Raw genomic sequence first — 12,834 nt, 5'->3', positions numbered from 1 at the left:
GTACGGAGTATCTGTACAGAGTTACTGTATGTAGTTGTTCAGCCACCTGGTATTCAACATTCAACATTCAAAGAATTGAAAATGTGTCACCACGGCAAATGCCAAAAAAGGGGAAATATTGATCGGAGAGGGAATACCAGGAAAGGATGAAAGAAGAAGGTTAGGCGAGGGTTGGCATCGTCATCGTCATGGCCCCAACTTGAAGCAGCATCACAGTGCGAATCATAAAACCCGCGGGTATCACGGTCGCAAGGATAGGATCCCAGTAAATTAACCAGAGGCTAATTAACTCATTTACGGAGGACTCCGTCTTACCCAGGGTCTGCCGTTTCCTCCCATCTTAGTCTGGGTAATTAGGTAAAAATGGCTTGTTCGGTGGCCATGCCAAGATAAATAATCAGATACATACAGTAGTCGTTTGATTTTTACCAAATGTACAAGTCACGAGGGCGTGGTCCGATCCGATCAATGAATTCTGCAGAACCCTGGTCGAAGCATCCGAGGTCCACAATCGAAGCGGGAGAAGCTCTTGCGAAATTCTGCTGGTGGGGACAGAGAGGGAGGGGCCAGGATGATTGCCGACCGTACCTGAGATCGATGGAGCATATGGCGACAATCGACTCCATCGATATCCATATCAACATAACCTTGAAGAATGAACCATTTATTCATATATTCATTTACCCCGGCTAGACGGAACATTCTTAAACCTAGAGACCACCCCAAAAACAGAAACTAAATAAAAACCACAGGATCGGCCGAGACATCCTTCGACTCATGTTGAAACCTGACTAAGAAAGGCCGAGTCGAGATGCTTCTAAGTCCCAGCCACTGCGTGGTCACACCCAATGATCATAGTTATCTGTGGTTCTAACCTTTCTCTACCCCTCCTTTCAATTCCCGTTTAGGATGGAATTACTTCCGTCCCTTCCCCAATTCTCAGCCCCGTACTCCGTATGTTATCTACTTGACATGGGTGTCGTGGAAGATCGGGATCGGAGGGGTCAGAGGGGCTGTTTAGGGGGAAAAGTGGAAAGGAGGCGGCTACGGCGCATCCGCTCAAGTATGTACAAAGTACGAATTACGGAGTACAGAGTAGGGCAACAATGCATGGCCGTTACAGAAGCAGCTTCGTACCGAGGAGGTGAATTTCCCGGCCGTTCTTGATTATTGATACTCGATTCTCAGTCCTTCAGTCCTCAGTTCTTGAAGAGGGGAAGAGACCGGGAGCTGCACGATGAGGTCTTACCGTTTACCTGTGGTTCTCCTCATCTAGAGCTTTCCGGTATGACGTGCTGACAGGGAGATCAGAGATCAGTGCGAGAGAAAGAACCCGTCTCGACCTTTCGATGAGTACATATCCCACCTTGTGCCCAGTGGCTGCAGGAAGATGCTGCAGGAGATGTGTGATCTGTTTAGCGGGGCTGTCAAGCCACTGCGGAGCCCAAACCACCCAGGGGCCACCCCGACTCCAACGACATGCGATATAGTATACTTCGTATGTACATGGATAGGATCTATGGCTGCCTATTTTAGTACTTTATAAAAACATCTTGGGATAGAAGTAGCCCCTACCCCCCCCACTCCCTTGTATTCACTACGAGTATACCAAGGATGCTTGACTCAATCGATAAGGCCCCGTTCGATACAGGCCAGGTAGCGCTGCATAAGGGTGAACTGGCCGATCGCTACTAGGTGATGGTAAGACTGTCCGCGACCGGGAGATAGGAAGACCGATGCCGAATGCTGGTATTTGAATTGGCTCTCAGACTAGGACTGGCAATTTAGGAGTCCTGAACGCAACCATGTCCTCGGTTTATGGGGTTTGATCCCCTAATCCGAGTAAATATAGAATACTACTACTAGAACTCCGATATACTATACTTATACCTCACTTGACGTAGTAGTAGTATGGAGTACAATTGTATAAAATTAGATGGAGTATAGTAGTAATATAATTGCTTCTTTCTAATGTAAATACATAGGTAACCACCAACTATACCCTACTACCTATAACTTCCTCGACGTTCGCGGTCATTCCTCCGGGCTCGGAAGACGGCCGCGTCCCGCCAGTTCGAGTGGTCTTGATTACGGTATTTGGTAATTGCAATACCGCCATTTCCAGAAATCCCATTATTTGGCTAAGGTTTTTTTTACTCTTTTTTTTTTTTTGGTTACTCGCCTCTTGCCTCCCCGAGAAGCGATCGTCCGTTTCGCTCACCCGGTCTTCCGTCACTCGTTTTATTCCTTTTTTTCTTTTTAATTTTTAATTTTTTAATTTTTTTCTTAACAATCTGAACTTTGGCCGCCCCCCCCCCAATTCCTACCCTTTCCAACCGCTCTTCCCTTCGAAACTCGAAAAGAAGTGAAAAAAAAATTCTTTTGGGTTCTGTCAATCTTCCCGTCTTCACCTCCCCTTCCCTCAATTTGCCAATTGTTACTTTCGAGGCACCACTTAAAAAAAGCGCTTTGCTTTTTCATTCTTCTCGAATCCTTGACGCGCGAAGCAGATCTGACTAGGTGTTGTGCTGCGAGACCCACTTGCACGCCCGCTTCTCTGGTGGATACAGAACCTATCGACGGTGTGAACAACGTGCGGAACAACACCATAAGTTCCACACACGACTCTGGTGGGTGACCGTGGGGAATCTCCTCCGATTCAAGCATTTCTCCCTTTCTTCCTTCATCATCTTCTGACACTCATCCCTGGTGGAGTCAGATCGCAAGTCAAGTCAATTTATCATCACCTCTCTCTGTCTCTCCCTCCAATTGCCCCGTGACCTTCCCTCTCCGCCCAGCCTCGGAAAAATTTCAAGTGGGCAAAAACAAGGAGCTCCTTGACTTTTCGGCCTCCTCGTGAACAGAAGTGTGAAGAAAAAAAGAATCACCGAGTTTGATGAAACTGTGATTGTACTGCAACTCCCCCAAATCGACACTTTCACACGCGTGTTCTCCTCTCCTTGATCTCATCACATCATGGATCCTCGATCGCACCCTTCGCGGCCTCCCTCCACCAGCCTGCCCCAGGGCTCCACGCCGCTCTCCTCGACTCCCATCTCGAGTATGCCTATGCCGCAGTACTCGATGCAGCCTCAGTATCCGGTGTCGCAGCCGCATACCCTGCCTCCCCTCCAGCCGCACCACACTCAGTCGCCCGCGCCGCATCCGTACATGGGACAGCCTTACCGGCCGGACCTGTCGCGGTTTCCCGCGTCCACCCACGACGTGTACGGAGCGTCAACCGCCCCGATCATGCCGCACACGACTGTCGGTAGCCATTCGCCATCGTACCTGAGCCACCCTAACCACTCACAGGCACACCCTTCTCAGTCCTACCCGCCTCCTCCCACAAGTGTGCTGCCTCCCGCGTCGACCGCGCAGAGCTACCCGCAGCCCATCGCGCCCGCGCCCCCGCGCGACCGCCGCGATTTCAATGGCATGCCCTCCGGTGCTTTCAGCTACTCTGATGGCAAGTCCTGGGGAATGAGCCCTGAAGTCAACGGCGCCAACGGCTCCCCTTACGGAAAGGAACAGCCGCGCACGCAGGTCGTGGGCTCCCAGGGCCGCCGTGGTATCCTGCCGAGCGTCCCGGGCCGCGCAACTCCGGTCTCTAACGGCGTCAATGGTGCTGCTAAGAGCACTACCATCCCAGCCAAGGACGCGGATGGCAAATTCCCTTGCCCGCACTGTAACAAGACCTACCTTCACGCCAAGCACCTGAAGCGCCATCTACTGAGACGTGAGTTTTTCTTTGATATCGGATTGCTGGAGACATTGGACCCAATGTGTTCTAGTTTTCATACTCTACAAAAAGGATTTGTTGGCTAATGACGCGTCGAATTCGCTTTTCTCTTATAGACACCGGTGACCGACCCTACATGTGTGTTCTCTGCAAGGATACCTTCTCTCGCAGTGATATCTTGAAGCGCCACTTCCAAAAATGTTCGATCCGCCGGGGCAACCCAACGGGCGCGACTCACCTGTCGCACCCCCAAGCCCATCTGAAGCGGTCCCAGCAGCAAGCTGCTCAGGCTGCGGCGGCTAACCCCGCCAAGCCTCTTCAGGATGAGGTTAGTAACACCGTCCCGGTCTCCAATGGTGTGATGGGTGGACAATTCGGCGATGGGGCCGTGAATGGCAACGGCATGGCCCATGGCCATCAGCAGCATCTGGGATTCACGATGTCGCCTGTCAACGGCATGAACCGTCCTCATGAAGACGCGTTCGCCGGTCAGGCCTCGCGAGCCTCCTGGATGGCTGCGCCCAAGCAGAATCCGTACCTCATGCAGCATGGTGCCGACCCCAATGGACAACAACTGAGTGTTGATCGTTCTCATGAACAGGTAAAGCCCCTGGTCGTCCCTGACCACAAACACCCGGCTATGCCCGGTCCCCATTCTGGTCAGCCAGGTGTTGACTGGACCTCGATGTTTCAGCACGGTGCCCCCGCCGCCGACGGTTACATGAACCACGTTTTCCCCACACTCCATGGCCGCCGGCCAGGAGTCGATTCACGCCCCCGTCGATTCCGACCGCAAATTCTACCCCGCTACGACCGCGGGCGGCCCCGAGAACGGTATGAACGGAATGTATCTGGCCTCTACTACTATGGGCGGTGATGGTAAGCGATACTGAAATTGGAAAATCTGATGGCGATTATTGCCGGGGAACATCATGCTGATGGTGATTTCCCTTAGGTACCGTCCTGCCAGCTCGGCAGTAAATGGCAATAAGGAGGGATTGGAAGACGATAGGACAAAGAACGGATGAGGAGAGAGAGAACGAGAAGTCTTTCGACTTTTGATCTGTGGGGTTACAACGAAACTCCCACAGGCAATGAGTTGAAAGCTTTTGAAAAGTCATTTTCGGTTTTTACGTTGGTGAAGTTTTTTTCTAGGCGGTCCATTGGTTTTTTTTTTCGGCCTCGCAGCCAGAAAAGACCTGTCCTCAAGAATTTGCGACCTCCGCTCGTCTCTCTGATCCATTCGAACTTCTGCTCGACACAGCTCTGCAGTGGTGTTTCTTTGTATCCGGTCTTATCATTCCCATTGTGGTTTCCTTTTCAATTATGTACCTCTCGCGTCCTTGATGGCTTTCGCTTTCCACAACTTGTTTTCTTTATTCTCTTTCTCCTTGTTTACTCCTATCTCCCTTCTCATTCTTCCCGGTTCAGATCCCATCCGGTGTGGGTCCGCATTCTCCTTTGCACGGGCGAGTTTTACATGGTGGTTGAATTGCGAGTCCGGTTTGTTTCATCTTTTTTCTCATTTTTTTTACCCGCTTTGATTTGATTTACGTCCCCTCGATTCGACTCGACTCGAATCGAATGCGTGGGTAAGACGGTATGGCGGGTGGCTTCGTTCGGCGTCCACACTATAGACATGGGCATGTGTTCCTTTTGCGCGAATGTTCGACAATCAGAAAGACGAAAAGCTTTGCGGGACCTGTTGACAGTCGAAACAAAATTCCCCTCGAGTTTTCTTCCAGTTGCTGGTGGCCCCTTTGTCTGCTTTGCTCTGCTTTCTTCTCTTTTCTTTCCCGGTGCATCTGCATGACCTCGTTTCTGTAAGTACAGTCGGCACAAAACGGACATATTTGCGCCTCGGGCTTGATGAGGTGTGATTTAGGGTGTTGTTCTCTTACGTTGTGTTTTCATTTCTCTTTATCTCTTTATCTCTTCTCTCTCTTTTGCGTTTCATTTTTAGGAGGGTATCTGTTCTACTTGAAAAGCATCTAGAAAATAGACCGGATGTAATCATTCCATGTTCAAGCATATTGAAGTTCCCAGGAGTTGAGGTAGAAAGCGTAGATTGAAGTGTACCTACGTATATTCATGGATCCTTCGTTGCAAGACACCTTGGGCGCTGTCTGAAAGACGACTAGTAGTGTAGAGCCTACGTTTGTCACCATACTGCCCCGGTGGTACTCACCAGACGAAGTACTACTAGTACTATACATGCTCTGAACTTTATGTTCATTCTCATCTGCACCACATGCCAATGCCCATGCCCATATCCATATCCATGCCCATCATCTGTTGCCGCCGAGCCCCCAGTTAGACGTCATGCCCATAATAGGGCGACTCTGATTGGCCTGTCGGGGTGAATAGGGTCGGGATTTTCCCTCCCCGCCGTTCGCTCCGCTTTTCTGCGAGCGCAACCGGTTGAGAGGACCGAATATTATCGCGCCCCCCCCCTCCTCCTCCATCTCCATCTTATCTTCCCCTCCTCTCCACTTATTCCCCTCTAGGGTCTCCATTCTTCAACTTCTGACCGGCTCTGACCTGGACTTCTTTCCCTGGGCTCTCTCCAGCCTGGGAATATCATCTCATTCGCACCCTCATCATGTCCACCAACCGTCCATTCCTCTCCAACTTCCTGGCCGCCTTCCGCGCCCAGTCAACCTATAAAGCCGCCTCACAATCATCCACCGGCACCCCCACACTCTCCTCTGCACAGATCTCGCAAAGCGCCCGCGCGATAGCCACCAAGGCCGCCAACTCCGCTTCTGCGGCTTCCTCGGCCGGGCCTTCATCAACCGCCCACCACGCCCATCACCACCACGCCTCATCTACATCTTCGTCCTCGGGGCCAGCGACAGCGACAGCAGGATCATCTGGCTCAGCCGCAGGATCAAACCACTCGCCACCATCTCACCACTACCACCATGCGGCTCCAGACACCCCGCTCACCGCATCTCCGCCCCCAACACCATCATCATCATCAACACCGATCCCAATCAATCGCGGTCCAGAGCGTCAACGCCGCGGCAGCGATTCTTCCAGTGGATCGGGCGGTTTCCGTGATGCTCTCGGTCCCGAGAAGTGGTATATCGGTGGCCGGACACCGGCTGGCGAAGAGCGCTTCTACCGCTTGGGAATGGTGACCAAGGGCGGTGGCCGACTTGGTGGTGGTGGGAGAGTTGGAAGTATCGACCAGTTGAGCCTGTGAACTTTTCCACTTTCCGTGTTCGATCCCTATATTGAATATTCTTGGACGGAGTAAAATCTAAGATCTACGACTTGGCTTGATTCTGTTGGATGAAGACGAACAAAACCGGTGCTGGGATTTGTTTCTGTGTGCCCATGTCCATCTCTCTGCCTCTTCCTCTCCCTCTCCCTCTCCCTACTTCATGTTGCTAATGCTACGCTACGCCCCGCCCCGCCCTCCCCCTTAACGATTGCATGTCCGGCTGTGTTTTCTTTTCCTTTTCCTTTCTGGATCTTGCTTTGGGCTATGGTCATTTCTGGTGTTGGATCCGTTGACTAGGCGTTTTGAGAATGGCGTTGAATAATTTGTTCGGAGTGGCCGGCCTTTCCGGGCTGGAGTGTTTGGCTTTTCTTGATGGATTTACAAGAAAAGAAAAAAGATATACACATTTGCAGTTTACAACGGTGGCGGTTTCAGTTGTTTCTCCATTCATCTCACTTTGTTCGTGGCTCTGCTACGCTTTCGCAAGGTGATTTGTGGTGATAACTAGGCCGGGTTCTACATTCTAGTTTTGTTTTGAAGTGAGACTGGATTTCATGTACAGCCAGGTCCAGATTACTCTTTTTTTATTGTTGGAGAACCTGTCAAGAATTACATGAACTAGTCTTGTTGTACAAACGAAAGCAAGACCTCTGCCAAGCCGTTGCTGTATAATATTGATAATAGTAGTCTCCTCTAATAGTGATCTGATATGATGCAAAAATAACACAAGATAATATACGCTCCTAGAAAAACTCCACAAAACGATTCACCAACCAAACAACCCCACAGCCAGCTCTGGGAGAACCCCCCCTGTCACAGGAAAGAATCCGCAAGGAGAGAGAGACAGACAGACGATCATAGTACCTGTTGCGTTGTGCAGTGCAACACACCCCCAGTCCTGGGCAACGCGTTCACGGCAACCTGCCTAACTTCCCTCTCAGGAACCAACATCTGCAGCGTCTCCAGAGCCCGACGATCCATCTCAACATCCCCAAAAGCAGGAATCACCAACCCGCCATTCGTGAAGTAGAAATTCACATACGAAGCCGCAACATCCGTCTCCTCCCCAGGAACATCACCCTGCAAAAGCGTCGGATCCGGCTCCTCAATATCAATAACATCAAGCTTTCTCCCGCGCGCATCGACTGCCGTATCCAAGATCTGGCGCATCTCGTAATAAACATCCCAAAAGACCTTCTTACACTTCGCATGCGGTTTCCCAACAACGACAACACCAGGCCGAATAAACCTCGCCTCAGCATCGATATGATAATCCGTAATATCCAACCCCTCCCGACCCGGAATCCAAATAAACTTCCTAACGCCGAGTAATCTCGTCAATTCGGACTCAATTTCAACCTTGGAGAGTCCCTCATTCCTCGAAGGAACCGTCACACTACTCTCCATAGCCATAAACGTTCCTTCCCCATCCATCTCAATCCCACCACCCTCAAGCCTGACCTTGGAAATAACCCTCGGTACCCCGGCCCCCTCAAGCTCCAAGACCCGCGCCGCGAATGCAGTGTTCTCCCTCCGTCGCTCGGCGTCTAGAATCGGCCAGTCGGACCCATCGGGCAATGCACCCTTCTTATCCGGACTGGAATTGTAGATCAATTCGCCGGTGCTATTGCCCCATTCGCAGAATTGGAAGTCTATCGCGTGGCGGCTGGTGGGGTCGTTCGCGCTGCGGACGTACATGGGGCCAGTATCGCGGACCCAGATGTGGTTTGTTGGTGCGGGGATGAGAGTGATGCGGGATTCAAGTTGTTCTGTGGGTGTGGTTGTGTTGGCCAGGCGGTTGTTCAGTAGGTTCTGGGCTCGGTCTTGGTCTTCTGGTCGGACGTGGAGGCGTACGGGCTCGAAGTGGGCGATTGTTGCTGCGAGGTCGATGATCTCGGTGCAGGTCTTTTCGTACAGGGCTGGGAAGGTGGAGCATCGGGATGGGAAGCTGAGGATTGTGGCGAGGTGGGGGGTTGTTTCGGGGAGGTAGATGTATTGTTGCTTTTTGCCTGACATGATTGTGGTGGTTTGCGTGGTGATTTGATTGCGTGTAGATGAGGTTGGGGCTTCCGATTGAGGTAGTAGTGAGAGTAGTAAGAGTAGTAGTAGTAGTAGTAGTAGTAGTAGTAGTAGTAGTAGTAGTAGTAGTAGGGAAGTGTAGAGTAGAACAGTTTTTATCACTCTAGGGTTGAGGTCAGTGACTCGTTCTTCGGCAATGGTTCCGTGGATGGGTGGAAGAGAACTTACCTTATCGCTGGAAGTCAAGTCAATTGAACATTGAGGATTCGTTGAATTAAGTTGGAGGGGCAGGAGTTGGGTGTGAGGAGTGGGTGGTATTTATGGGTGGATAAGAAGATATTATATCCTCTTGCTACCCAGTCCACAAGATACAATTTTAGTAATTAGAGCATCCCACCTCAAAAGCATCCTCGATAACGTCCCCAGACTTTAATCGCGGTGCCCGCGGACCCCCCCAGTGACGTCTCTGCCTGATGTTAACCTCAAAGGGAAAGTTCTGGCGATCTGTGACCCACTTCTTCCACTCCGTCTGCTAGATCCGGGCATTATTTAGAGTTGATCCGCCCGTTGCTTCAATGCTTGCCTGCTTGCTTCGGTTCTTATCAATTGCAATTGAATGGCCTATTTTGGTAGGTATTTTGGTCTTCCACTTCGACTTGAATGCTTCAAAACTGGGGCCCGGGTCACTAACTCGCTCTGTTGAATATCCCACCGGTCACCCCGATCCCGGTGAAGATCATATAGTACCTCCAAAGTCCGTCCAAACACTTTGTCTTCTATGATCCCAGATGTCGACATATATTCATATCTAGAAGCTTGATTCGATCGTTGGATTCGGCTAGGGGTGAGCCATTAATGGTCCAATGAGCAGCGCTGTTCCATGAAGTGTTGAGGGTATATCGACCGCCAATGATTCAATCAGCAAATCATGTTAAGCTTTTAAGATAATTCCATCGACCTCCCGGGGAAAAGGAAACTCGCCGGTCATATCGCGCTCGCAGATTTCATTATTGTTGGAACTGAAAAGTCTCGCTTCTCTTGAGATATTGCAGATTCCTCCCCGCATCACCTACCGAGAATATTCGATTGCTACGAACTTGCAATCCCCGATGATTTTCACCAGCATGTATTTACCCCGCAACTGCCAGACGATTAGTTTGTTGCGAGTCTTAATTATCTGTAATGAGACCATGCACGCCAATGCTTGGCAGCCTGCTTGGCATGAGCATATAATCTAGTGAAGTATAGGTGAGGGGTATCTTGTTAAGGCCTAGTGGCGCTCTTGCTTCATTTTGAGTCGACACCTTTTGCTGAGTCGGCTGACCTAAAGTCGACAGGGAAAGTCGGGTATCTATTAGGCACCACTTCCTATGCAAGAGTCGGAATGGTTGAACTGAATATTTCTTCCCCTTCTCCATCATCCGAGTCTGATTCTCGTCAAACTGCGATCCGTCTGAATATTTCTGTTTCCAATCCAATCTACTATCCTGACAGACTGTAAGTAAATAACCCATTCATATTTTCTCTATTTCTGATATCAAATGCCTTACTAAAAGAAGATTCCAGCATCAGAGCCCAAACCTAAGCGCATACAGTTATGACGTGGCTCGAGTTTCTTACAACACCCTTCCTCTTCCGTGGTGACTACAAGATCAAATGTCCTGGATATGACAAAGAAGGCTACCGATGTGGATGCACAGGGTTTCAAATGGCAGGATATCACCCGGAAGGAGGCTATCCTTGTTGTAGTTGTGGCCACGCAGAAGCCATACATGATGGTTAAGACTAAATGCCAGTGTTTTGGAGATTTATTGTTTTGGGTGGATGTCGTTTCATTCAAAATGTATATCTCCTCTTGATCAGATCCGATGCCCTTTCGGCCACGGCATAAAGAGTGCTTGTCAAGTGTCCACAAAGTTGGTATGGCAATACAGATGCATCAATCACCCGGACATTCTTGGTACCGTAAACCTTGAGATCAGTGTTCACAACTCCACCTTTGCTCCGGGGAAGCATGCTAGCCGTGCCGACTGGGTGGAAGTTTGATCTGTCTATATGGGGAGTCAGAGATCAACCTTCTAGGTCATTTAGGATAAAATTGGAGATACTGACAGTTGGCCTTAACCCAGCCATCCCAGGTAGAGTCGGTTGCATTATCAGGAACATGCTCCAGTCCCGGTGCACGCTCGTCTCCCACAAGATCTCCCAGAGGAAGAGTACCGAATACCTTCCGAATATAGCGAGCCACATCGGCCTGCGTAGTAAGATCTTGCTTGAACATAAAATAATTCGGATTGATTGCTGCCGGTTCCGAGGCGTCTGCGGATTTAATGTGTATACTGCCTCTTGAGAAAGGAAGTAGAGGCCAATATTCAACAGAAAATGTGTGTGAAATTGGGAGGAACACGATCTCCGCAAATGGAACTTTTGACCTGAAGATCAAATCCCACTGCATCTCGAATACAGCGAGAAGGTTAGATGCTTTGAGCGCACCATTCGAAGAGTTGGCGATAGTTTCGGCATAATCGGCGAGACTGGAATTAATTTTGGAGGCGACAGTATAGAAACTGTTTCCGTATAGCTGGTCAGCGGACGGTAAGGCGGAGAAAGTTGGTGAGCCCAGCCAAAACTCCTTTCCCTCGTAGGAAAGACCGTTGTTTGTTTGATCCTGCAAGTTCTCTCCGACAGTGGAAATGTTGACTTTGACGGGGATATCGTGTTTGCTGAGAATATCGGGGTTGCCAATGCCGGACAACTCTAAGAGGATAGGTGACTTCAAAGATCCAGCTGACAAGATAACCTCCTTTGAAGCGTGTATTATCTGCTTTCCATTTATATTATTAATTTCGACTCCAATTGCGACTGCGTCACCGTCCGAATCATTGCCCCAAATTATTTTGTTCGCGTATGTATTTGAGATAATCTTGAGGTTAGGTCGACTTTGATATGGCCAGTAGTAGGCTCTGGCGGCATCATGGCGAACGTTTGCCTCGCTGTCGATTGTATTAGGATGAGAGGTTAACCCAACCATAAGGCCGCCATTAACGTCACGATTATAAGGGACACCTAGTTGGTTAAAGGATTCGTCAAGCACAGGAAGTACGCTGCTGTTGGTCAAGAATTTCGGCCAGCCGACTTTCATCGGACCATGCTCTCCATGATAGTCTGAGTAGTAGTCTGCACCAAACGAAATTTGGTCTTGAGTGGGTACCTGGAATCCCTCTGATTTCATGTAGTAAGGGAATAGGCTCTGCCAATTCCATCCTTTGTTTCCAAGTAATTCCCAACTGTCAATTTGCACATTTTGCGCCCGAGTGTATGACATGCCTGGCCCAAGGAATTAGAGTTAGTATGAACGAAAGAATTCATGGGAGGTATAGGACCATCACTTACCGTTAATAGTGCTTGTACCTCCTATAGCTTTTCCAGCGCGCATAATCTGCTTCGATCCTCCAGCGTAATTTTGGTCCTCGGTTTGGTATTGCCAGTCAATAGCCGTACCAAAGCTACGACCGTATCCTGTAACGCTGGTCACATTTGAATTGTTAAGAACTGAATCTCCAGCTTCGATGACAGCCACAGTAACGTCGCTCATCTCTGAAAGTCTGTTGGCAACAACCAAGCCACTTGTACCTCCTCCAACAATAACAAAGTCATATTGTGATATTTTCTCTTCTTGAGGCCTTGCGTTCACTGAAATTAGCAAGAAAAGCGTGATCGCAAGTTTTGATCGGCACATTTTTCGTTTGATAGCAAGATGCGGAAGGAAACTTGGAAATGAAGTAGAGAGATTAATTGCACGGCAGATGAAGGAATCTTCGAGTCCAGTGATGAAATAAATCAA

The 12,834-nt window shown here is 49.6% G+C and overlaps 4 protein-coding genes across 4 annotated transcripts; 2 read left to right on the top strand and 2 right to left on the bottom strand.

Moving 5' to 3' along the window:
- Positions 1–2,976: 2,976 nt before the first annotated feature.
- Positions 2,977–4,619, top strand: N7481_011419 (C2H2-type zinc finger protein; the record flags this gene model as incomplete). Its single annotated transcript, XM_057270638.1, has 2 exons — positions 2,977–3,739; positions 3,859–4,619. The coding sequence occupies 2 exons, from the start codon at positions 2,977–2,979 to the stop codon at positions 4,617–4,619; spliced, it is 1,524 nt and encodes a 507-aa protein (XP_057117812.1).
- A 1,725-nt stretch (positions 4,620–6,344) lies between these two features.
- Positions 6,345–6,950, top strand: N7481_011418 (uncharacterized protein; the record flags this gene model as incomplete). The annotated part of the gene is made up of 1 exon (XM_057270637.1): positions 6,345–6,950. The coding sequence occupies one exon, from the start codon at positions 6,345–6,347 to the stop codon at positions 6,948–6,950; it is 606 nt and encodes a 201-aa protein (XP_057117811.1).
- Positions 6,951–7,826: 876 nt separating this feature from the next.
- Positions 7,827–8,987, bottom strand: N7481_011417 (agmatine deiminase family protein; the record flags this gene model as incomplete). The annotated part of the gene is made up of 1 exon (XM_057270636.1): positions 7,827–8,987. The coding sequence occupies one exon, from the start codon at positions 8,985–8,987 to the stop codon at positions 7,827–7,829; it is 1,161 nt and encodes a 386-aa protein (XP_057117810.1).
- A 1,839-nt stretch (positions 8,988–10,826) lies between these two features.
- Positions 10,827–12,729, bottom strand: N7481_011416 (GMC family oxidoreductase; the record flags this gene model as incomplete). The annotated part of the gene is made up of 3 exons (XM_057270635.1): positions 10,827–11,041; positions 11,103–12,317; positions 12,384–12,729. 3 exons carry the CDS (start codon positions 12,727–12,729, stop codon positions 10,827–10,829), a joined length of 1,776 nt encoding a protein of 591 aa, XP_057117809.1.
- Positions 12,730–12,834: the final 105 nt, after the last annotated feature.

Source organism: Penicillium waksmanii (assembly GCF_028829765.1).
Source record: "Penicillium waksmanii strain IBT 27052 chromosome Unknown utg000009l:1.0-4314994.0:1.0-4318279.0, whole genome shotgun sequence".
Lineage (NCBI taxonomy): Eukaryota > Fungi > Ascomycota > Eurotiomycetes > Eurotiales > Aspergillaceae > Penicillium > Penicillium waksmanii.
Note: the sequence above shows the minus strand (reverse complement) of the source record. Positions and strands in the feature narration are given on the sequence as shown.